At 38.0% G+C, this 26,687-nt stretch overlaps 1 protein-coding gene across 2 annotated transcripts in view; it reads right to left on the reverse strand.

Moving 5' to 3' along the window:
• The window catches only part of DENND4C (DENN domain containing 4C), a 140,944-nt gene that overhangs the window by 30,394 nt on the left and 83,863 nt on the right, over positions 1 to 26,687 (reverse strand). Inside the window, exons 13-23 of one of the 2 annotated variants that reach the window (XM_032308920.1) lie at positions 25,398 to 25,543; positions 24,194 to 24,229; positions 23,985 to 24,115; positions 21,847 to 21,979; positions 18,783 to 18,989; positions 14,761 to 14,889; positions 14,423 to 14,567; positions 14,001 to 14,147; positions 8,436 to 8,558; positions 4,784 to 4,930; positions 998 to 2,163 (exon numbers count right to left, since the gene is read on the reverse strand). In XM_032308920.1, coding sequence (XP_032164811.1) covers positions 998 to 2,163; positions 4,784 to 4,930; positions 8,436 to 8,558; positions 14,001 to 14,147; positions 14,423 to 14,567; positions 14,761 to 14,889; positions 18,783 to 18,989; positions 21,847 to 21,979; positions 23,985 to 24,115; positions 24,194 to 24,229; positions 25,398 to 25,543 — 2,510 coding nt within the window. The remainder of the gene's footprint in view (positions 1 to 997; positions 2,164 to 4,783; positions 4,931 to 8,435; positions 8,559 to 14,000; positions 14,148 to 14,422; positions 14,568 to 14,760; positions 14,890 to 18,782; positions 18,990 to 21,846; positions 21,980 to 23,984; positions 24,116 to 24,193; positions 24,230 to 25,397; positions 25,544 to 26,687) is intronic. The other variant, XM_032308921.1, reaches the window with a different exon arrangement.

The following is a 26,687-nucleotide window of genomic DNA, read 5'->3' on the forward strand; positions in this document are numbered from 1 at the left end:
AAATCTTTAAAAAAAAAAAAAAGAATTTAGTAACAGTGAACATTTATAGGTGTCTGTCCTTCCCACTACAGTACCTAAGTACTCTATCATTCTTTGAACACGAAGGTGAAATTTTAATTAATTTTTTTCTATAAAACAAATAAGCAAAATTTCTCCCCTTCTATTTCACTGAAAGGTCTAATGGTTAATTCTCTTTTCAGTAATTTTTAAAAGAATTAGCAATTGTTGTTACGCAGTATGAAATCTATGGATTAAGTTGTAGAGTGATTCCATATATATTAAAGAGAACGAAGATAAAAGTTATTTAAAAGTGAAGTGCTATGGGGTGCCTGGGTGGCTCAGTGGGGTTAAGCTTCTGCCTTTGGCTCAGATCACGATCCCAGCATCCTGAGATTGAGTCCCTCACCAGGCTCTCTGCTCAGCAGGGAGCCTGCTTCCCCATCTCTGCCTGCTTGTGATCTCTGTCAAATAAATAAAATCTTAAAAAAAAAAAAAAAAAAAGTTGGGTGCCTGGGTGGCTCAGTGAGTTAAGCCTCTGCCTTCAGCTCAGGTCATGATCTCAGGGCCCTGGGATCAAGTCCTGCATGGGGTTTCTCTGCTCAGCTGGGAGCCTGCTTCCTCCTCTCTCTCTCTCTGCCTGCCTCTTTGCCTACTTGTGATCTCTCTGTCAAATAAATAAATAAATTCTTGGGGGAAAAAAAAAAAGTGAAGTGCTATGCAAATATGATATGGCATTGTTATTAAATTATTAATCATTAATACTTTCAAAGAAATAAACTTAATGTGTTATTCAGACTCATCTATGGAATTATAGAGTAGTCCCGATATTCTGTTTCTTTAATATTAATTTCCTTATACTGATGTTCAAGTCATTTCAAGAACAAAATAGGATATGCATAAAGTTTTACCAGAAATCTCTAAATATGAAGTTATATATTAAAAAATACTAGAAACGTTCCCATACGAGAGACAGTCCACACCCATGAAGCGTTCTTACCTCATCATCCGAGTAGCTGTAGGCAGACGCTACGGCTACCCACATCTTACTAGCTACTGTTGCTGCTTGTTTCATACCAGATTTTAGGACATCTATCTTGGGTCCTGAGAGTATATTATCTAGCTTCAGCCCTGACAAAGAATTTACCACAGAACCCAGTGAGCCATGTGGTGAAGAGCGCACCAGGGCTGATAAAGCTGAACGTTCTTTCTGGCTGCGAGACGGCGTCTGCTGCCTGAAACGCCCGGTGAGAGTTTTAGACCTGGATTCTGCTGGGGAGCTCTTTTCACTTTCGGGATCTTCCTGTGCTGCTGGACCCTGCTCTAGAGGCAGGCTTGATCTCCTCTCTAAAGGGCGAGTAAACGCACTGGCTGGACCAGACTCTCTGCTTCCCTCTCCGTGTAATTCCATACTGGAAGACTTGCTGCCCAGGGGGCTCTTCAGGTTCATATAGCTTTCGATTTCATCAGCCAAATTACGTGCAATGCCTGGGGAAGACACCTTATCTTCGGAATCTGGAGTTTTTTCTCCTGTACCTTCAGTGGCCAAAAGAGACAAAGGATCTAGTCCAGTTTCAACATCCTCCCTCTCAACAGCTTTAACAACCCCATATAAACTACTTCTCTTATTCATGACATCTCTGGATCCTACTTTTGAGTCTCTGGGCTGATTACTGTCACCATCGCTGTGTAGACTGTCACCTGCATCCTTTTCCACAGGAGTCTGAGCTACACTGTCATCAACCACAGGTTCCAGGAGCTCTTGGCTTTCCTCGAGCATCTCTAAAACTGAGGAAGATCTGTGCTCTGAATCCCAAGTGCTCTCAGACAATCGGGTCCTGGTATCACCCAGATGACAACCAACACTGTCAAAGCTATGGGTGCTTGCAGCTCGGAGTGCAGAGGTCTTAGGACAGGTCAATGCTGCTGTGAGAATCTTGGCATCTGCTCCCATCATAATAGCCGCTTCACTCGAATTCAAATCCAAGCTGCTCTTCTTAAGCAACATTCCCGCTCGACTTTCAGAACTGAAACTACAACTCCTCTCTGGAAAATGCTTTTGTCTTTTATCTCCTCTGTCACCATTCTTCTTGGGGTTAGTAACTTCACCGAAGACTGCCTCTTCACCCGGATCCTGAGTAGCAAACGGCACACTGGATGTACTACCTGAAAGAGAAAGTACAGTATTAGAAAGGAACTCTATTTTCTGATGTAACTTGTAGAAAATGTTTCTTTTCTGATTTTGGAAAAGTAACACATCCTCAGAGTGAAAGATTGAGTTCAAAAGGTACAAAGAAAATAATACAGAGAAAAGAACAACCAAAAAGCCTCCACTCAGTCCTGCCTCCCAGAGATAACATTGTTAATGTATGACCTGCCTCTCACTCTCTACACACACATTTTAAAAATGAGGCAACATACGCTGCAGATACCTGTACTGTTCACCAAAATCTATCGCATTTACCAAATACAGATCTATAAATACATCTTACAGCTGCAAAGTTCTATATTCCATTTAAGAAATATATTTTGTGTTAAACAACTAACCTAAAAAGACAAAATCTCTTCCCTTCTGGCTTTCATATCTCTAATTCAACAAATATTTGCTAGGAATCTACTCCACACAAAGTAAATTCATAATCATGGAGGAATTATAGATTTGCTAAAATCAAAGCCTTACTGCTCCAAAGTAAAATAATTCCCCAAAGTAGAAGAATCTAGAGTAGAGTCCTTAGACTTGGCAAATTCCAAGAAAGCTGATAAAATCTGCATAGCTCCAAATTTTTCAGATATATTCAATCCCTCAACAAATACTCAAATGTCTACTAGCATTTATCATATAATGTGCTAGAAATATAAAGGCAAATGAAACAGACATGATCCCAGATCTCTCTCTGAGTTCAGTCTTGTTTGATCAAGTGGAACAAAATTATGCCGGTGGCTGTAGGGGGAAGCAAGTAGTTTTTGTTTGTTTGTTTATCTGTTTGTTATTGTTTTTAGGGTTTTTGTTTCTTTGTTTTTATTTAAATTCCAGTTAGTTAACATATAGCACAATACTAGTTTCAGGTGTAGAATCTAGTGATGCAATTTTTTTCCCATTCCAAGACCAAAAGCTATTTCCTACTTGAATCATTACCAAAACTCAAGTCTACCCATTCCTATTTAGGATTCTCATTTGTTTTTTAAAAGGCATAGTGACCTAGCAGATTTGAGGGAAAAGTTCTTTAATAAAGTCTTCTTTTTAAAACTTCCAGGTTAATTTCTAGGTTCTTTTTAAGCTTCCAAATTGGTCCCAAATAATAATCATAATCATACCAATTAAACAGAATAAGCACTTAGAGATATTTCACAGCTTTTAGGAGAATTAAATTAGCCTGTTTTACACCTCCAAAATTTGTGAACCTTTACCAGTATATGAGAAACAGATCTTAGCAAATTTACTGGTTCTCACAGTATTTCCAGGAATTTAGTGGCACATTTTTTTCAATTTAAATAAATTTGACCCGTGATATATTGGCAAAAGCCCCACTACTCCCGCTTCCTTTCTTATTAGAATAAATCTTCCCACATCAAAACATGACACAGGGGGCGCCTGGGTGACTCAGTGGGTTAAGCTGCTGCCTTTGGCTCAGGTCATGAACTCAGGAGTCCTGGGATTGAGCCCCGCATCAGGCTCTCTGCTCAGCAGGGAGCCTGCTTCTCCTCTCTCTGCCTGCCTCTCTGCCTACTTGTGCTCTCTCTCAAATAAATAAATAAAATCTTTAAAAAAAAAAAAAAGAAAAAGAAAGAAAAGACATGACACGGACACAGGATGAGTAAAGAGGGAGGGAAGCACACCAGACCTTGTCCATGTCAATATTCTGAGAAGATTATAATCCTCTGATAAAGAAAACTTTGTCTTCCTCTTTTTCTTTTTTAAACCTACTAGCAACAGGTTTGGAAAATAGGATACACAACATACATATTAATTATTTTTTCCAAAACCTTTTTAGCTCTACCTCTTGAATACTACCTGCCCCCCCCAAAAAACAAACAAAATGAATTTGGTATTAGTGAATCTAAAAGAAGGAGAGACTTCAGAATAAGGAGTATTCCTACATGAATTTAGGAAGCTGAGCAAATTAATTTCTGTAAGTCATATAACAGATACACTTAAGACAGCTGATTTAGAGAAGTGAATTATAGTTACTACTAAAAAAGGGCAAGAAACACAAGGCTGATCTCTTTGGCCTTTGAAATCACAGACTTAGATGCATGTTTGGAGGGTACTCAGGAGGCCTAAAACACAACTGAAAGGAGTGAACTGAAATTCAAAGGAGTCACAGGCAAGAGAGTTATTCATTATAAATACTTAATCACAAATAAGTGGCTCAGGAGGCCTTAACAACTGGCCAAATTAGAGACACACTGGTATTTTTCCACAATACAGCACAGTGATATCAATCTTTTCCTTCCACTGCCTTTCCACTGCCACACAAAAGCCCCCCTGGAATTGAGTAACATGAGTGCCCCTCTGTTCTTCATGAGTATAGGAGGCCCTCTCATCATCTACCCTGAGAAAGAGGGACCAAACTGAGAAGAGGCACCACAACAAGCAAAGGTACTCCCAATAACAACTAAGCACAATAAATACCCTTCCTTTGATACAATATTTTAAATAACAACTTCTTAACCCAGGGAAAGGATTCAAACTTCTGGCTCTTTAGCATGATCATCACAACTAAGTCATCAATTGATGTCATTAAAACTATTTTAAATATTTGGCCAGCAATCTGTGAAGACTCACCAGTGCTGCTCCTCCTGCCAGTGAAGTCAAATATCCCGGACGGAACTTTCACAATACTGCCACCCCATGCAGGAGGCTCGGTGGGACTCTGTGGCTCTGTACCAGCTTGGGAATGTTTTGCCCCAACAGCAGAGACATCACACACTTCTGGGGAAAAAAGTATTTGGAGGTTATTCCTACTTTTACTAAAACTGAACAGAGATCTTAACACACCTCTCTCAGAAATAGACAGATTATCGAAGCAGAAAATCAATAAAGAAACAAGAGCATTGAATGACACATTGGACCAGATGGACCTCATAGATATATACAGAACATTCCACCCTAAAAAGCAGAATACTCATTCTTCTCAAGTACACATGGAACCTTCTCCAGAATAGACCACATACTGGATCACAAATCAGGACTCAACCGATACCCAAAGACTGAGATTATTCCCTGCATATTCTCAGATCACAATGCTTTGAAACTGGAGCTCAATCACAAGGAAAAGTTCAGAAGGAACTCAAACAGCTGGAAGCTACAGACCACCTTGCTTAAGAATGTTTGGATCTGGGGCGCCTGGGTGGCTCAGTGGGTTAAAACCTCTGCCTTCAGCTCAGGTCATGATCCCAGGGGTCCTGGGATCGAGCCCCGCATCGGGCTCTCTGCTCTGCAGGGAGCCTGCTTCCTCCTCTCTCTCTCTCTCTGCCTGCCTCTCTGCCTACTTGTGGTCTCTGTCTGTCAAATAAATAAATAAAATCTTAAAAGAATGCTTGGATCAGGGGCGCCTGGGTGGCTCAGTGGGTTAAAGCCTCTGCCTTCGGCTCAGGTCATGATCCCAGGATCTTGGGATCGAGCCCCATGTCGGGCTCTCTGCTCCGCAGGGAGCCTGCTTCCTCCCCTATCTCTCTCTGCCTGCCTCTCTGCCTACTTGTGATTTCTCTCTCTCTGTCAAATAAATAAAATCTTTAAAAAAAAAAAAAAAAGAATGCTTGGATCAACCAGGAGATCAAAGAAGAACTGAAACAATTCATGGAAATCAATGAGAATGAAGACACTTCGGTCCAAAACCTATGGGATACAGCAAAGGCGGTCCTAAAGGGGAAATACATAGCCATCCAAGCCTCCCTCAAAAAAATTGAAAAATCCAGAACACACCAGCTATCTCTACACCTTAAAGAACTGGAGAATCAACAACAAATCAAACCAACTCCACACATAAGAAAGGAAATAATCAAGATTAGAGCTGAGATCAATGAGGCAGAAACCAGAGATACAGTAGAAGGTATTAATGAAACTAGAAGCTGGGTTTTTGAAAGAATCAATAAGATCAATAAACCAGGGGCGCCTGGGTGGCTCAGTGGATTAAAGCCTCTGCCTTCGGCTCAGGTCATGATCCCAGAGTCCTGGGATCGAGCCCCACATCGGGCTCTCTGCTCAGCAGGAAGCCTGCTTCCTCCTCTCTCTCTCTGCCTGCCTCTCTGCCTACTTGTGATCTCTGTCAAATAAATAAATAAAATCTTTAAAAAAAAAAAAAAGATCGATAAACCATTGGCCACACTAATCCAAAAGCAAAGAGAGAAAGCCCAAATTAATAAAATTATGAATGAAAAAGGAGAGATTACAACTAACACTAAGGAAGTAGAAACAATCATCAGGAGTTATTATCAACAGTTATATGCCAATAGGCTAAGCAACCTAGATGAAATGGATGCATTCCTGGAAAACTATAAACTCCCAAAATTGAACCAGGAAGAAACTGACAACCTGAATAGACCGATATCTAGTAACGAGATTGAAGCAGTGATCAAAAACCTCCCAAAAAACAAGAGCCCAGGACCTGATGGATTCCCTGGGGAATTCTACCAAACTTTCAAAGAAGAAACAACACCTATTCTCCTGAAGCTGTTTCCAAAAATTGAAGCAGAAGAAAACTTCCATACTCTTCCTATGAAGCCAGCATTACCCTGATCCCCAAACCAGGCAAAGACCCTACCAAAAAGGAGAATTTCAGAACAATATCACTGATGAATATGGATGCTAAGATTCTCAACAAGATCCTAGCAAACATGATCCAACAGCACATTAAAAAGATTATCTACCATGACCAGGTGGGATTCATCCCTGGGCTACAAGGATGGTTCAATATTCACAAATCAATCAATGTGATAGAACAAATTAATAAGAGAAGAGAGAAGAACCACATGGTCCTCTCAATTGATGCAGAAAAAGCATTTGACAAAATCCAGCATCCATTCCTGATTAAAACGCTTCAAAGTATAGGGATAGAGGGAACATTCCTGAATTTCATAAAATCTATCTATGAAAGACCCACAGCAAATATCATCCTCAATGGGAAAAAGCTCGCAGCCTTCCCGTTGAGATCAGGAACATGACAAGGATGCCCACTCTCACCACTCTTGTTCAACATAGTATTATAAGTCCTAGCAACAGCAATCAGACAACAAAGAGAAATAAAAGGTATCCAAACTGGCAATGATTTTAGTATTTTTAAAAATATTTTTTCCCAAGTGGGAGTGAAGAGATGACTATTTTATCACTAATTTATTGTATCTCATTTACTTTATGCCATAAAATGTTGCCAGTACTGATACAAATAAATGCTTTATTTTAGCATCAATAACCCTAACTTGAGCATTCCTGTGAGTAAATGAAAGGTTTTGGCCTCCATTTATAATCCCTCTGCTTACAAAGTAGGAGAGAGGCTTGCTTCTGCTAACTATGGAGCATCAATTAAGTAAGATCATTAAAGAAAGTGTCCTTTTGTGTAAAAGGATAGGAAGAACATCTTATTACCACAAAGCCAGAAAATTCCTCCACATTTCCATAAAATGATTAATGTAAATCATATGTACCTCAATGAGTCCCATAAAAAAAAAAAAAGAAAAAAGACAGAAAAACCTTGGACACTATATCTAACCTACCAATGAAAAAATACGTACTTAGATATTTGAAGGACTTCCATCAAAGAGCATTTTTAAATAAAACAAGCACTGGAACACAAGTTTGATGACTCAAAGTTCAGCCCTGGTTCTATCACAAAATAGCTCTTTGCCTCTGACAAATAACCTCAGTGGCCTGCACTGTCTACAAACTGAGGGCTGACCTACAGTCTCTACAGATCTCTTAAATTCTAAAACTCAGAAACTACTCATTCTCTCTCCATACATCATATTACATAGGATTTTATAAGCCCAGACCCTGTATTTCTTTCTTGAAATTATCATCAGAATGATCACATCCGACTTAATCAGTAACGGGGGGCCCGGCTGGCTCATCCAGAAGAGCACGCGACTCCTGATCTCAGGGCTGTGAGTTCAAGCCCCACGCTGGATGTAGAGATTTTTTTGTTGTTGTTAAGATTTTATTTATTTTATTTGACAGGCAGAGATTACAAGTAGGCACAGAGGCAGAGGCAGGCAGAGAGAAAGAGGAGTAAGCAGGCTCCCTGCTGAGCAGAGAGCCCTATGCAGGGCTCAATCCCAGGACCCTGGGATCATGACCTGAGCCGAAAGCAGAGGCTTTAACCCACTGAGCCACCCAAGCGCCCTGGGTGTCGAGGTTCTTAAAAAATAAAAAAATAAATAAACTTAAAAAGAATTAGTAACAGTGTTTTTCTAAGAAGAGCAAGTAAATACCAGTACTTCACCTTCTGTGTGCACTTTCATTTTGGGTATCACGTCTCTTGCTGCTTGTTCTTTGGGCATGTGAATTTCCGCATCATCCTTCCTAAGTTCATCCTTAGACCCATAGCCTTGGTCAGACTGACCGCCTGTTGAGAAAGAATCAAGCTTACAGGTGGAAGCGTTCATCTATGCATAGACCAGCTATAAAATGTCAGAAGAAACCTGCACTGATTTACACGATTTAAACTCATGGAGGAAGACAAGAAAGCCCACGAAGCACGCAGGACACGGTAAACAGAAGGTCAGCAGCCAAGAGCAGGAAGAAGAGGAGCACCGAAGGCTCAAAGTGGAAGCACTGAATCTCAGCTTCCTCATCCGCAGATTAACAGATCTGGACAAGATGTTCTGGGAAGTCTCTTTTGGTGTACGTATACAATGCTACCTTTTGTGAAAGAAAGAAGAGGAAATAAAACAAGCATGTATCTGTTTACTTTTGCAAAAAGAAATGCAGAAATAACATACAAGAAAACAACACAACTGGTTAACTACAAGGGATGGGGGGAAATAGGATGGAAGGGATAAAGAGAGCAGACACTCCTCTAAATATGGCTTATTGTGTTGTATTTTTATTTTTACATATTCAAAAAAATTAAATCAACAAAACTGGGAGGAAGGTGGTGACTAAAACTGAATGTGAACAGGAACAAATGGGACCAACTGTATTTCACAAGAACAACCGTAATGAAGGGATGGGGAACGGGGTGGGACGGGGAGAGGACTAATCCAAGAAACTCTTCAACATGTTATTTTGAGTATATACCCTAAACCTGGGAAGGGAGGTGGTAACAGACAAATCCTAAAGTCCTTAGAAAGTCTGAGTAACAGATGTAGCAATTCTGAAATTATTTTATATATACTGCAGGACTGAGCAAATGAGTTACCGGAAGCCAAGATACTGACTGTGGAAGAAGAGAGATTTTTAAAAAAAGAAATGAAGGAAGAGGCACCTGGGTGGCTCAGTGGGTTAAGCCGCTGCCTTCGGCTCAGGTCATGATCTCAGGGTCCTGGGATCGAGTCCCGCATCAGGCTCTCTGCTCAGCAGGGAGCCTGCTTCCTCCTCTCTCTCTCTGCTTGCCTCTCTGCCTACTTGTGATCTCTGTCTGTCAGATGAATAAATAAAATCTTTTAAAAAAAATGAAATGAAGGAAGTCAAAGAAAAACCTATGGGGTTGATATGAAAATGGAAATATTTCTAGGGGTGCCTGGGCGGCTCAGCTGGTTAAGCATCCAACACTCGGTTTTCGACCAGGTCATGATCTCAAGTCTTGAGATCAAGCCCTGTGTTGGGTTCTGCACTCAACAGGGAGTCTGCTTGGGATTCTCCCTCCCTCTCCCTCTGCCCAGCCCCACCCTCAAATAAATAAATAAATCTTTAAAAGAAAAGAAAATGGAGGTATTTCCAAAATATACATATTTTCTTTTTTCTCCCCTCATATATACATATTTTCCAGCTCTGCTGAAAAATTCTAAAAGCAGTAATAACCTGTAGTGTAAGCATACGTAGAGCCCAGATCTTGGCTTCTAGAATCTACCGCCCATTGAAAGGAACCTGGGATCCTTGAATAAATGGCTGATATCAGATCTCTGGCAGGAAAGCTACAAGAACGAGCCAGGAACATTTTGTTGTACAAGAAAGGAAGTGTTTAAAAACATACTCAGGATATGCCTGAGTAAAATTATTAAACCAAAAGACACAGAATACCGTCCTATAAATCTGGATGGAGGACAGAGTTGGCAAATCACTACTTTTTTTTTTTTTTTTAAGATTTATTTATTTGAAGAGAGCAAGCGAATACAGTGGGAGGCTTCCGAGGGAGAGGAGAATTTCAAGCAGACTCCACACTGCGCTCAGAGCCCCACACAGGACTTCATCTCAGGATCCTGAGATCATGATGTGAGCAGAAATCAGATTCAGATGCCCAACCAACTGATATTGAGGCTCAGGTGCCTCAATATCACTACTTTATAGTGAAGACCAGTTAAGGCAAAAATCATCAATGGATGCTAAATTTAAAAGAGAAAGCATGATGAGAAGGAGGGTATTACTGCCCAGTCTCAGAGTCTCCTTCCAGACAGCTCATCATCTGCAGGGGCAATCATGATAATGAGAAAGAACCGGTGATCAAAATGAGTATCACCAATGAGAGGTAGACAGACAGTGTGCGCCTCGGGAGGGACAATTACTTCTGCAACAGAGACATTAATGTACAGCCCAAGCTAACCACAAGGGAACATCACACAAACTCAAACGAAGGAACATTCCACAAAATAACTGAATTCTTCAGAAAGGTCAAAAGACAAAGAAAGGATAAGGAACTGCGCCCGGTTAAAGGAGACCAAAGAGAGGGATCTAGAGTCCCACAAAGGACATTACAGCAACTGACAACACTGGAATGCAGCCTACAGATTAAAGTAGTGTATCGGTATCTGTCTGAATCTGGTTGACTATACTATGGTTTTATCAGAGAAAAACACCACTGAGGTATTTAAAAGGTAGAAGGGCAAGATGTATGCAACCTGCTGCCACAGGACTCAGAGAAAGAATGTACATGTGTGTACAGAAAGAAAATGATAAAGCAAACAGGGCAAACTACGAATGACTCTGGATAGAAATTATTCACCTGTTCTCTGCACTATACTAGCAACATTTTCATAAATCTGAAATAATTTCAAAATAAAGTTTTAAACAAGTCTATTTGACTTTCGAGTTCTGTCATTTAAAATGGAAACAAAGACTGAAGACTAAACTAGGACTAACTGAAACAAAGATCCTAGAGAATCCTTACAGAGGACGTTAGTGAAAATGAAACAGGAGCAACACGGCTGACCCTTTAACACTGGCCCTCCCGCCCCGTACAAGCAAAAATCCAGGCATAACTCTTCACTCCCCCAAAGTGAACTATAACTGTCTACTGTTCATGGCAGCCTTACTGATAACATAAACAACTGATTAGCACATACCCTGTATTCTGTGATTACATACTGTATTCTTATAGTAAAGGAAGCTAGAGAAAAGAAAACATTATTAAAAAGTCTTCAAGTATTGTAATACTGCTGTGCGGTGACTATGGTGAGCACAGCATAGAGAGAAGTTGAATCCCCATGTTGCAGACCGGAGACTAATGTAACATCACGTATAAACCATACTCAAATTTAAAGGAAAGGGGGGGGGATGAAAATCATAAAGAAGAGAAAATACATTTACAGTACTGGATTTATTGGGGGGGAAAAAACTGGCATGGAAGTGGACCCATGTTGTTCAAGAGTTAACTGTAGTGCCTTCTACCTTCTGCTGCATGTTATACTGCCAAACTTTGGGTCTGCAATAGAAAAAAAGAACTAAACTTCTTTACATACCCCTCGTTAGAATGATTAATTTGTCGGTTTTTTATTGGCCCCTCAGAAAGTCTGGTAAGGCGTGATGTGCCATGAAATGGACACCAGACTGGGGACTATGCAGACCATTAAATCAAGATATGCCCCCCAACAAGCTAAGTGACTCTGTATCAGGTACCGAGTGGAAAGGTTCTACAACAGAATCCCTAAAGAAAGAGTAACCTAAGCTTCCAACTTTGGTTGGAAGTCTCTAAAAGTATCAAATGATGTCACCAGAAACTCTACAAGGACACACAATCACTGTAAATTCAGCAATAGGGCTTCAGCCATTTGAAATGTAACTTTAAAGATACATATGGAGGGGCGCCTGGGTGGCTCAGTGGGTTAAAGCCTCTGCCTTCGGCTCGGGTCATGATCCTGGTCCTGGGATCGAGCCCCACATTGGGCTCTCTCCTCCGCGGAAAGCCTGCTTCCTCCTCTCTCTCTCTCTCTCTCTCTGCCTGCCTCTCTGCCTACTTGTGATCTCTGTCTATCAAATAAATAAATAAAATCTTAAAAAAAAAAAAAGATACATATGGAAAAGGGATCTGAAGTTTCTTCCCCAACTACTGGAATCTTTTTTTTTTTTTTTTTTTTAAACTAAAGGAAGGTAAGTTTAGAAGAATAAGAACACAATTTTTTAAAATTATAATTATTCGATTAAATGGCTTCATATCACAAAATTATTCCCTTGAGTTTTCTTTTTTTCATAAATGAAGTCCATTTCTTCATAAAAGTCCATTCTTCATACAAGTTTTAGGAACAAATACAGGAAGAAATAAAGTAAAACTACTTTAAAATTGAAGTCATATAAAAATTCCTACTGCTGAAGACAGTGAATTTACAAACAGGATTGTAACTTAGAGCTCTATGTTGACTTTTGATGATTTATACATGCTTCTGTAATTATGGGGTAATTTTTAGCACAAGAACTTAGCAAAGCAGTTTTAGCAAGCAAAATCATCTCAACAGCTGGAACACAGAAACATTTAATCTCCATAAAACTAGTGGATACAATGATGCTACAAACCAACCCCAAAGGAAGAATTATAGCAAGGCACGGTGTATTTTCAAATAGGACAACAAATATGCTTTGCAAAATGACAGAGAAATGTTAGCTAGATATTTTCAATGGTATATACAGGATTACTCTTATCTGAAGAGGAAGAAGTCAAGAAAACTAAAATTGCTTTCTACCTATAACAATACTTTCAGCACAACAAAGGTCTCTCCCCCACCCTTGCATGTCAGCAAAATTTAACCTAATAAACGGGAAATTACCTGAAGTGGTTAACATTCAAGGGTAGAATTAATGCACACGCGTATCCATAGCTTCACGTCATACAAGTCTGTCTGCACCCCACACCATGACAGCCAAGGACAAATGCAGCACCAAGAAACAGCACAGAGCAAAAAGCAGAGCAACAAAGAGCAGAAAAAAGGAAACTTCAGTCATTGAGACAAGTTCATCAGATGAAGCACAGGAATCAGACTTAGGATTCTTTTTAAAGAAAAGCTTGAGATTATTAACAATAACAACAACAAAAAAGAAAAACAACACAAAAAGAGGGATGTGCAACACACACATATTTGCTCCAGGTGCTAGTGGAATAACGCATATTTCTAACTTGGGAGGACAGAGGGGATGCCCGGAGCTTTGTATGTAAAAGGCGCTTCAGAAGTTTCTCAGATTTTAAAAAGTGTCATTGAAGAGAATGACCATATGAAGAGAATACTCTTTCTCATGGTGTGTGACTTATTTTCTTCTCTCTTTAATATTCACAATTTCAAATTCTTAAAATATGTTCCACTTAATGAAAAAGAGATCTGCAATTTGTATCACTAAATTCAAGTCCCCCAGTTCATCATTCCTACAGCTGTATCATGTACCTTCACGAACTAATGATGAACAAATACAAAGGAACACCACGCTGGAGCCTTCTGCACAGCACTCCAAAGTTAATTTCTTGTATTTTAGGAAATAAAAAGAAGGGATCTGCAATCAGAGGTGTAATTTCTTCCCTTATTTATATAAAGTATTTTTAAAGTACTCATTGCACAAACTCTTAAGAAAGGAAGGTAAAAGCTTTTTAAAAAGGTAAAGACTTTACAAGAGAGTAAGTGAAGGGTTAGTAAAATCCAGATTTTAGTACCTGTGCTAAAGTGATTATCAGTGGAATCAAGCCTGATTAAATCTCTGACGAAGACTGTGTGCTCCCCACTGTTAGCATCATTAGAACTATCCACGCTACCGTGGCTCACCGTGTCCCCATCACTTCCACCTGTGGCATTCGGAGGAGCTAAAGATAAGGACAACAGCAGTTCAATAACTCATGCACTGACCATTTCTGAAACGAAACACGAATGCCCCACAATTCATTTGCAGTTGCACAACACTTTCTAAATTTATGGGGGCAAAATAATTTGTGACTAATGTAATCTCTATCTTTAGTTATATATGAAAACATCAACCAAAATTTCATTTATGTTTTCTATTTCATACAATTAAACACTTGTATGCCTATATAAAGCTTATGGTTCAGCAACAGAATATCTTTCCAACCACGTGTATTACCTGATAGTGAGGAGACCTGTGACTTTGGCACGGTCTTTTTAAGCGGCTGCCTAAATTGTGCCAAGCCACGTACCACATTCCGTACCTTCGTCCATAAGAAGATACCACTGCGGGTACTGCTAGGCCATGGGCTCTCCAAAACTACCTACAGGTAAAATAACGGTTAAAAATAAAGATTGGTAGGAATACTTTATTTTTTTAAAGAAATACATACAAATAAAATACACTAAGTCACTATAGCTTAAAATTCTAAAAGAAGTTTCATGAATAGTAAAACGTACAAAAATGTATCAATCTTAGTTAAGCAGCACAGGTTGTCCAATGTCGATCCCACTTACCTTATTATAATAACCATAAGTAATAGCATTTGGTTTTATCTTAGCAGTTTTCATTTCAAATAAGACTCTCACTGCTAAAACAGGGTGACCCCAAAGTCCACAGAGCTGCATGACTACTCGATAGCACACCTAACAGAAAAGAACATCAAAGCATAAGCAGTTGGTTAGTCAGTCAGTGGCTCACAGAAATGTTTAAATTACTCAATTCTTCTTCTCAAAGGCATTAAGTACTATTTTATCCTTTGTTCTCTCTATAAATTATTTTAAAAATCTATTCATTAATGAAAACACCTGCCTCAACTCTATCACGTAAGACCAATATGCATGACCGACATTTGTTTCAGCAAAGTTTACACAAAGAGAATGACTATTATTCCCCATAATTTGAGAAGAAATTTATTTTTTAAATCTAAAAATCAGGCTCTATATTCTGTGCCAAAGAAATTAAAGACAACATCTCCCCGATGCCTATGTAACAAAAAAGATTTTGTAAATCCACGTTTTAGGAAAGTATGAGAAGAAACTTGAGGGGCACCGGGGTGGCTCAGTCAGTTAAACATCTGCCTTCGCGATCCCAGAGTCTTGGGTCTGAGACCGGACTGCTCAGCTCTCTGCTTCTCCCTCTCCTCCTCCCCCTGCTTGTGCACACATGCTCTCTCTCTCAAATAATATTATTAGCAAAGGCTTTTCTAAGAATATGTGTTTACAGAGGAGGGCTCGATCTTATCACAAGCGGACAAGTGAGGTTGGAAGACGAAGTCCAAATCTCACACATCAAAGACGCAGTGGAAAGCATGGAGAATAAACGGGTACGGCAAGGGCTCCCGGCGAAGAGGAGAGCCCGCTGACGGGAGCAGGGCGGGAGCAGGGCCGGAGCAGCCACGGACTCTCAGACAGCGTAGTCTGGGAATAAAGAAACGCACAGACAGAAGATACTCTTCTTGGGACTTGTCAAATGTGCTCTGTTTATGACAGAGTTGGCTAACAAAAAGGTACTGTAAAGCCAAGTTGCTCTCAAGTAAAGGGGAAAGTAAAAAGATTTCAGAAAGGATATTTCAGTCAAGAGAATAGAAGAAATGAAATAGAAAAGGAGACATGAAGAGGCCAAGGGTTAAAAAGATGAGTATCTGGAAGCCAGAAATGGAGAATGTAATTTAGAAACAGGAGGTCAGAAACTGAGAGCAACTGTATAAATGACTACGTGAATCCGGGAAACTGAAGGAACTCATAGATGTGTGAAGGGAGGAAAGAGAATGTAGCACACGAGCGTTCTTCAAGTATCTGAAGAGATGTCGCAGGAAAGAGGGAATAAACAGTCTGTGCAATTCCCAAAAAGCCACAGGGAGGTGAAACTGAGCTCAACAAGAAACACAAACTCTTCCTGAACATTAGACCCAATTCAAGCATAGGCAAGATCTCACATGCTATAGACTTTCTTTTTTTTTTTAAGATTTTATTTATTTATTTGACAGACAGACATCAGAAGTAGGCAGAGAGGCAGGCAGAGAGAGGGGGGAAGCAGGCTCCCCGCAGAGCAGAGAGCCCGATGCGGGGCTCGATCCCAAGACCCTGGGATCATGACCTGAGCCAAGGGCAGAGGCTTAACCCACTGAGCCACCCAGGAGGCCCCAGATATGCATACTTAAGTTTTAAAATAAGTATTTCTTTCTTCCAGTCGTGGAGATGTAATGACTTCAGGAGACTAAAAATCTGTCAAAATAACTCATTAGAAGTAGGAGTACAACAAATTAAGCTCCATATTTTAAGCTTCCTATCAGTGTTTATTAGGGAAATAGTCCAAAAAATTTTTTTAGCTTACTGGTCATAATTGCTATGTGTTAGAAATGAGAGAACGTAATTCCTTGTACCAAAGACTACCAATGAACTTTAATACCTACAGAAGAAAATACTTTTCAGGAAATTTATGATATGTACTATGAACTTAAAACTTATCAAACAAACTTAATGAAGCACTGTGCTTTGAATTTAGAGTACAATAACATCATTCATAGAGCATACTTTAAAACACTTTGAAAATATTTCAGAGCACATTTAAGAACACTTTAAAAAATCTTATGCCTTTCACAAGTTAAAACACATCTTAAAACACATCTTAGAAAACTAAGTAACTCTATTAGAACAAATTTTTTTAAAACATTAAAATGCATAAGGTACGAAACACAGATTCTGATCAAGTACTTTTAATTTCCAGATAGTTTCATGAACATCAGATGAAAGCAATGTAATCAAATATGAGAATATATATTTTAGTACTTGTTTTGTAATTTTATTTTTGAAGCTTTCATAACATACAGTTAATATTTAGAGAAAATGAGCTTTAGTGTCCCCACAAGCATTATCAAATCTTCATATTATATGTGTATATTCACTTAAGATTTTTTAAGAAAAAATATTAGCGCTGAAGCCTATAATGCGCCCTTCTTCAATCCCGTTTCTCTTCTATCCCTGTGCTTTCCCTTCAGAGACCCATTATTCTGAGTTTTTATTTCAACTTCATTTTAAGTTCTAACCTGATTCTAAAGATCATTTATAGTTATTTTAACACCAAAAGTTATTTTTAAGAGGGAAAACTAGCAAAGACAAAGGCTAAATAAGTTGTCCAGTTTCCTCAATGATTAACTGGACAGTATCACTACCTATCTCTTAGGATGGCGCTGAAGCTTAAGACAGAGAGTGCCTGTAAAACCTTTAGTGTTTCCGTCACTGAGTGCTCACCTTCCACTATAAGCCAGGTACTATTTTAGGCATACTGTACATCAGCAGATTTAACCCTCAAATTAAACTTATAAAGACGGTACCAACTATAATTATCTACATCAGTGGGGCAATTCTAACCTCCAGGGACAGGTGGCAATGTATGCAGACATATCTGAATGCTGCGTAGAAGGGGGACTACTCCTGGCATTAGTCAGACCAGGAGCATTAGAGAGGCCAGGGATGCAGCTAAACATCCTACAATGGACAGGACCGGCCCACGACAAAGGATTATGTAGGCCGAAACATCAACAGTGCCAAGGTTGAGGAGTCTGGATCAACATTTTCAGATACATTATCTGAAATACATACAGGTTATATAACTCATTCTAGGACACAGGGCCTAAGAGGAGAGCCACTTACTAACAGCCTATTCCCTATTTGCTTCCTAATAAAGTTGTATCAAGAATAAAATGAGGGGCACCTGGGTGGTTCAGTGGGTTAAGCCTCTGCTCTCGGCTCAGGTCATGATCTCAGGGTCCTGGGATCGAGCCCCTCATCGGGCTCTCTGCTCAGCAGGGAGCCTGCTTCCCCCTCTCTCTCTGCCTGCCTCTCTGCTTATTTGTGATCTCTCTCTCTGTCAAATAAATAAATAAAATCTTTTTAAAAATTTAAAAAACTAAAAAATAAAAAGAATAAAATGAAGTAGGGGCACCTGAATGGTTCAGTCGGTTAAGCATCTGACTCTTGATGTCAGATCAGGTCCCGGTCTCAGGGTTGTGAGAGGGACCTGGGCGTGGAGCCTGCTTAAGATTCTCTCTCTTCCTCTCCCCTCTGCCCCTCCCCACTCTCAAGAAAAAAAAAAGAATAAAATGATGTCAATATTATTTTCTATTTATCAAGTGCAAACTATCTGACCTAAGGCAGTCTCTGCTTCATTCCAAAGCAGTAATTTTTAAATAAATATATTTAAATATAAATTCATATATAAATTCATATATTATTTTATATTCACAATATTTATATTTATATATTTATACACTGTATTTTATATTATGTTTATATATTTATTATTTATTATATGTTATATATTAATTTATTATATTATAAATTATATTATTATAAAATAAATAAATATATTTAAATATAAACAGTAAGTATTAGCTCCATGGAACAGAGAATAATGTAACCTTTCCTGCTTAATGGAAATACATGAGAACACTTTAAAGCAACTGAGACCTAAATTCCCTTGGAAATACAAAAATAAAATGTATCCTAGTAATGGTAACTCGGTTTGTTATAATCACCTCATCGAGCGGATCCACGTCTGTTTTCCGCATCTTAATGAGAACATCATACGCCTGCTGCAATGCTCTGACCTTAGGGTGAGAAACTCTCACGTGGGCCGGGAGACAGATAAACCACAAGCTGTAACAGTGACTGAAGAGGCACTTGGCCCACTGTGGTGGATTTGTGTAACATCGCTTTGCCAACTTATGAGCTGTTCTGATCTCCTAGGAAGAGAATAAATAACATATTACAGCATTTGGGACACTTGGCTGGTTCAGTCAGGACAGCATGCAACTCTTGATCTCTGGGTCATGAGTTCAAGCACCACACTGGAAGTAAAGATTACTTACAAAAAGAAAATTAAGGAAAAAAAAAAAATCAAGGTATTTATTAAAATCCGCTAGGGTGGGGATAAAAGTGAGAAGGAAAAGAGAGGAATGTAATATAAAACCTGACTCTAACATTAAGCATTTTACAGTTTACTTTCATGAGTGGCTTCCCACTTAGTGCCATGTAGGGCCTTCAACATTCATCTACAGAAGCACTTTATCCGGTGCTGTAACTATTTACTGGCAAGCACATGTTTCCCAATAGACTAGAAATCCCTTAGAAATAGAGATCAGGGGCACCTGGGTGGCTCAGTGCGTTGAGGCCTCTGCCTTCGGCTCAGGTCATGATCCCAGGGGCCTGGGATCGAGCCCCATGTTGGGTTCTCTGCTCAGCCGGGAGCCTGCTTCCCCCTCTCTCTCTGCCTGCCTCTCTGCCTACTTACGCTGTCAAATAAATAAAATATTTTTTAAAAAATAAAAATTTAAAAAAAGAAATAGAGATTATTCATATTTATATAACATAATGGCTAATCAGTTGCCCCTCACATAGAAGGCACTCATATGCTTTATGGATAAAAGGGTTTGAACCATTTAGAGCTTGTCAGTCCAGTGATGTCATTCTTGAAAAGTGATAGTCTTTCCACCTTTCTCCCTGCCGAAAATGTTTAAGATCCCACAGGCTATTTCCTGCCAAGACTTCCCCTCTATCCTCCCTCACCAATCTTTAATTCTTTCACTGACTGAATCCTTTAAAAGATGTATGTCATTGCAGGCAACACTGTGATCAAGATCACAGACTTTCTTACTCCACAGACCGGTAATTGTATTTTCTACCTCTGATTCTCATTCTCATTTGGGTGAAAAAGAGGTATCAAAACCACCTGCAGAGCTTTAATCAAACTATATACCCCATGGGGCACGCAGGTGGCTCAATCGGTTGAGCACCTGTCTCAGGTCATGAAGTCAGGGTTGTGAAATCCAGCCCCATGTCGAGCTCCATGCTCAGCAAGTAGCCTGCTTGAGATTCTCTCTCTCTCCCCTCCCCTGCTTGTGCACATGCTCATGCTCTCTTCCTCTCCCTCTCAGACAAACAAATAACTCTTAAAACAACAACAACAACAACAAAAACCAGAAACTATATATACTCTTAGAAACCACAGAACCTTCCAGGTACGTCAGACTACCACTGTGTGCCTTGCACTAAAGATCCCTCTGCTGGGATGTGTTCTAAATAAAAATGTCCTAGCCCTTCATTTTTCTTATAAGCTCTATTTCCATTACACTCGGAAGACATATTTGAAAATAGAGTCACTTGTTTTTCTAAGATGGGAACGTTCTTTTCTTTTCCAGCTAGCCTAGGGGACAAAAGTTCTGGTGAACAGGAGCTTTAAAGATTTAGTAACCAAATTCTCCCACTGTAAAAACTGGCTTTTATTAAGCCAGTAATAGCAAAATACATATATGCTAATTTCCTTCCAACATTGAGAGAAACGTATACTATCTGAAATTAAGGAACACTTCAGGTTACCTCTAGCATTTGGGGGACTGTACACAAGCTGGTAACACCTGAATTAAAAACTTCATTCTGAAATTTTCCATGTTTTGTAAACCACAAATATATAAACAATATATGTACAAGTTTCATTTTAACTCACACCTAACCATAGATTAACTCTTTATACCTAAATCAAATATAGTATGTCTATAAGATGTCTAAATTGTCCTAAAATAACTCCCTTTAACTTCCTTTAAATGTAACATCTGGCAAGATAAATAACTGCGAGAGAAATCACAACGAGATACCACTTCACACACGCAAGGATGGCTATCATCAGAAAGACAGATAATCACAAGAATGGACAGGGACATGGTGCAACTGGAACCCTCATACACTGCCAGCAGGAATTTAAAATGGTAGAGCTATTTTGGAAAGCAGTCTTGACAGTTCCTCAACAGGTTAAAACATACAGATACCATATGACCAACAATTCTATTCTAGGCACTTACCCAAGAGAAACAAAAACACACATCCACGCAAACACTTGTACACAAATGTTCACAGCAGCACTACGCACAACAGCCAAAAGATAGGAACCACTCACGTGAACGTGAATGAATAAATACAATGTGGTATATATCCATATAACGGAGGATTATTCAGCAATAAAAATAAATGAAGAACTGGCACACAGTGAAACATGGAGAAACTTAAAAATATCATGCTGTGTGGAAGGAACCAGTCACAAAAGGCCTTTCGCTATATATTTCCGTTTATGGAATATTTATTATGAAATGCCCAGAATAGGTGAAACCATAGAGATAGAAAATAGATAAGTGGTTGCCTAGGGCTGTGGGGAATGGATGGGGGGGGGTTAACAAGTCAGAGGTGCAGGCTTTCTGGAGTAATGAAAATGGTCTAAAATGGACCATGGTAGTGGTTGCACAACCCTATGAATAAAAGCCACTAAGTAGACTTGACATGGGTGAACTGTATGGTATAGGAATGTACCTTAATAAAGTTGTTTTTTAAAAAGTGTATTTGGTTCCCCAAGATTCTCTTAAAGCATAAACATACACATTCAAAACTTCAGCCTCAATATTATAAAAGGGTTGCGAGACATCTCGTTTACTTAACAACCATAGAGGGTCTTCAAATGGTTGACATGGGTGATAATTCTAAACCATGGGCTGCATATCACATACACATATTTCACATTTTAAATTAACATGTATTAGATAAAGAATATCTGACCTGTTTAGTTCTCTTAGCCATGAGTGCTGGACTGTTTGTAATGCTAGTCCCAGTAGGGTGTCTACTAAAACAAAGTTTCAACTCCTGTGGTCTGTCAAAAAGTTTAAGGTCCAGTCTTGGAAAGTATTTGTAACTAAAATAAAAAGCAAAAATAGAGCTGCTGATTTAAAATATATTAACTTTTCATATTATTCCAGAATTTAGGTGAGTATTTCTACATCTTAAATAGTACCCAATATTATTCCCCAAAATCCAGATATAGAAAAATAATATTTTTCAAAACTGTAAGATGATGTAGTTATAAGATACACAGACTACACCTACATGGAAACTTTGGCTTCCTCCCCACCCTATAATTTAATTTCAACCAATCCCTGCAAAACAGAAAATCTTGATATCTTCCTTGACAGAGGAATTAGTAACTTTGAACAGAAACCATGTGTTCAATAATAATTCATATTAAAAATTAACATTTAGTATACTTTGTAATATTTTTCTTCATAACAATTTAACTTCATAACATACCTTGCAGTGGTATTTAAGGGGGAAAGAATCCATAATATTTTTATTTTAGGGCTATACCATAATTTCACCATTCTTTATTATCAGACATTTTTAGGTTATTTTTCAATTTTTGCAATGAAAAGATCTGTGTTACTTATATCTTTATGAAACTTTTGCTTAATGTCTTAGGATAATGCCCAATAACAGAGTTTGCTATAGTCAATGTTTATCAAGAGAATCAAAATATTATAGTCACTATCAAATTATTTCAATTTCAATATTTTAATATTTCAATTATATACAGTCTATATAGTAGCATAACCTATTTTCAATCCAATAGATTAAAAATGCTTCTACTCACCATTTTGGTTTGCATTTCTTTGAGTACTAGAAAAACTGAATATATTTTCATATTATTAATTATTGGAATTTCTTCTTGGAGATTGCCTACTCACTGCCTTTGGCCAATTTTCTTCTGGGAGATATGGTCTTTCCCTATTTGATTTACCTTACACATGGATGCCAATGTATAGTAATTAAACCAAAGTTAAAAAAAAATTCTATAATTAACATGTGATCAAAATAACAATTAAGCCACTAAACTCCAGTATATAGTCTTCATTTTTATCCAGTCTAGGTAAGATAATATATTAATTCCATATTTGTGGAAGCCAGTTATTTTATACTCCTTTTGCCTCAGATATTCTTTTAGGAATGCAGCCTAAGTAAAAAACTATGTATATACACAAGGATATAGATATCAAAGAACCAAGGGGGAAAAAACCCACAAGAGATTAAACAAACCACAATAAATGCATGCAATATGGTCATTCAAAATGATATGGCACAAAAATATTTGTTAGCATGGAAAAATGTCCAGAACACTAAAGGCAGACACAGGTTACAAAGAATATGTACAATACAAACTCATACTTGTTTTAATATAGTAAATGCAAACTTGTAGGAAAGATATACATACAGTGGTTAACAGACATTAAGCTGTGTATTACCATAACAACAAATAAAAATCAAGTACACTTTAACTTCTTAAAAGGTTCCCATCCAAATCTTATTCTCCAAGTTTATTATTTTTATTTTGTTTTAAATCCCAGTGTACTTAACATACAGTGTTCTATTAATTTCAGGTGTGTAATACAGTGATTCAAGAACTCCATACATCACCCAGTGCTCATCACGGACAAGCGCCCTCCTTAATCCCCATCACCTATTTTAATAAATAATGATTCCTGGCCCTCTACTCTTAAGTTTTCTCTGGTATCTTACTAATAAATAAGAATTTCAGTCTTTACACTGACAATAAAACTCCCACACGTAGAAGAAACCTCACAGAAGTAAGCTTATTCTTCTCCAGAAATGAAGTTTTTAAAGATTAAAATATGATTAAATGTTTAAGTAAACAGTGATTTGGCTCCCCTTCTAAAAAGGCTGTCCGATTTTTAAATTACAATACCTGATAACATCTTCATATAACATTCATCTTCATTAGTTCGCTGAATTAATTTTGAAAATGACTTTCACAAATGACTAATATACATATCTACTAATAATCACAAAAGATCAAATTGGAATACTAAAGCTGAACCCAAACAGCAATCTAAAAAAATCCCTGCTACCTGTACTTCGGGGACAGATCCTTCCCATCATCAGGGGGCGGCTCCAGCGGCATGATGAATACCGTGTGCTCACTCTTCTGGGAATCATCTAGCTCTATCAATCTGGTATCTTCGGCTGAATCACAATCAACCTGAAAATAATTATTTTCTCCAATTAATCTGCATACAAGGAGTATCTAGTTTCGAAATTTTAAAATGTAAAAAAATACCTTGTCAGTTTTCTCTGTGCCTTTATCAGGAAACAGCTAGAAAAGAAGAAAAGAATTCTTGGTGAAAATGTCTAATGTGAATTTATTAGAGATTATCTTAAATTCTTATTTTAAAAACTATCCTTTTTTTAATACTGAGCCGATAGGAAACACTTTATATATATTTGGGGGACCCTACACTGTCAGGTTACCATATAATATTTTTCTTATGGCTATTAGAATAGAAACTATTTATTTTAAATAGGTTTTTCATAAATCCTCTTCACAAGCAAAAAATGGCCAGTCACAAGGGGAATCTGGCTTCTCAAATAAAAAATTTCATTGTTATTAAAACCTTGTGTTACATATTGATATCATCTAAGCTTTCCTCTAACTGGATGATGTCAGACTATCAATTTTTAAGTAATCAAAACACTGAACAGTTTTAATCTTATCCCCAGAAGTCTACATCACATTAGGATAATGGGAGAAAATCATTCAAGTCCTCTAAGGAGACTACAAACATTATGTCATAATATTCTACCTTTTTTAGATATAATCTCAAATTTTACATACTATGGCTCACATAAACAAATCAACCCCAAGATACACTTAGAAAAATAAAAACTCTATTAAAAATGAGAAAAAAAAATGTGAGTCATTAACGTGAAGAATCAACTTAAACTTCCTTACAATTTGTAAGTAAAACTTTTGATAGTCATATTTCCAAATGTGCTTCATTAAAATAAAAAATATATATTTAGCAAAAGTATTTGGAAGGATTAAAACAAGGGAACAAAATGGCACATGTTGACTACCTTGCAAAAATGTATAATGTTTAAAATGTGTAACTGAATGAAGAGAAAACAGAAACCAAAACCCAAGACTCCATTACCCATAAAACTAAACTTTCTTAATGAACTACAGAATCTTATCTTACTTAGGTAAATAAAAAAGTAAGATTTAGGATTTTCAGTGAAATGTTCTTAGTATTTAACAGTTGCAAACTAAAGTGAGATTCAAGAAAAATTAGCTATGTATAGTGGAAACTAGGTATCATAAAGGAAAAGTATTCTTATATTAAGCCTAGAACTGGACACTTGCACACATGCACAAACCTACACTGTCCCCCTCAGATCATCTGGACTAATAATAATGATGATTATACAGGCAGCCAAACTGTTAATGTTTTTTTCTTTAACACTTATATACAGGACAAACTTACCTTTTCTATGCAGTCATCAAAAAATGCCAATCCAGTATCTTTATCACTTACAAAACTACATTCTTCAATGAAACGAATAAATATCTGTGTTTTGGATAAATGAGTATAGAACTTTGTATAGGTACGATCTCGACTTTTTAAAAATCCTGAAAAAAATTGTAATTAAATTCAAAATTTAAAGTGGAACTAGATGTTAGACAAAATAGTATCTTAAACCTGTACATATTATATTATATTATTTTTACATATATCTACATTTATAGAAGCTTTCAGTAACCATATTCTAGTAACCATCACTCTTTCTGCCTGATTCAACCATAAAAAAGTTAACTTAAACCACTAACCTTTTCACTTAAATCTGAACCTCCTATAAGGAACCTCTAGCCCTAAAAAGTTCTCAAGCAGAAATTTCTCTTTTATACTCTGCCTACTCTTAAGTAAGAAAGGTCAATGTCCTTATTCTGTAATGCCACCAGACAATTCCTATACTGGCTTGTAAAAATCTCTGCTCCCCCCCGATAGTTCGTGTGACTTGGCTACTCCACCCTTTCCCCTGCTAACTGTAGTCATCTACTGACTTCGGGGACACTCTGTTTCATTCACTGAAGCCTAGGGCACATAATTCCAACTTCTCTCCAACTCCCACCATTATCATTCTTCAACATCCATAAGCATAAACCACCCAATATTTTAATGAGTTCTTAAGGCCTTGAATGCTAATGACCTATGGTCTAACCCACCTCAGTCACCAACTTCTACACAGTCACACACTCCCAGGACCTTTCTTGTTGGCATTCAAAACAATTCTGCCTCCTGAATCTAATTTACGTATTAGATATAATTTGCTTACTTAAGTACTTCTACCAGGCATGGGGTGGGGGCTCTTTGAAATCTACAATCATTCATAACCTTTTACTTTCTCCCTAACCCTCCTGTCTTCACTTCTCTCCTTATCCAGTATTAATTCCAAGTCCAAGTCCATCATTTCAATTATTTTCTTGTCTACACTCTCAATTCTTATGTTCTTTTGTCTTTTTTGTCAAACTCACCCAGTAAACCTTAGCCCTGGAAGACTGTATTGCCTGCTTTCTCTAGACCTACACCAGTTTGGCTGAGTACAACTTGAAAGAGGAAAAAAACCAATTCTACAACTAGGCTGGCCAGAACCACTTACACCTTCATTGCTGACTAGCAACCCTATTAAATTTCTGGAATCAATGTAATTTCCCTTTACCATGTTTTCACAACTATTTCCAATTGTTTTTAAAGATTTTATTTATTTGACAGACA

The sequence above is a fragment of the Mustela erminea genome, chromosome 12 (assembly GCF_009829155.1).
Source record: "Mustela erminea isolate mMusErm1 chromosome 12, mMusErm1.Pri, whole genome shotgun sequence".
Lineage (NCBI taxonomy): Eukaryota > Metazoa > Chordata > Mammalia > Carnivora > Mustelidae > Mustela > Mustela erminea.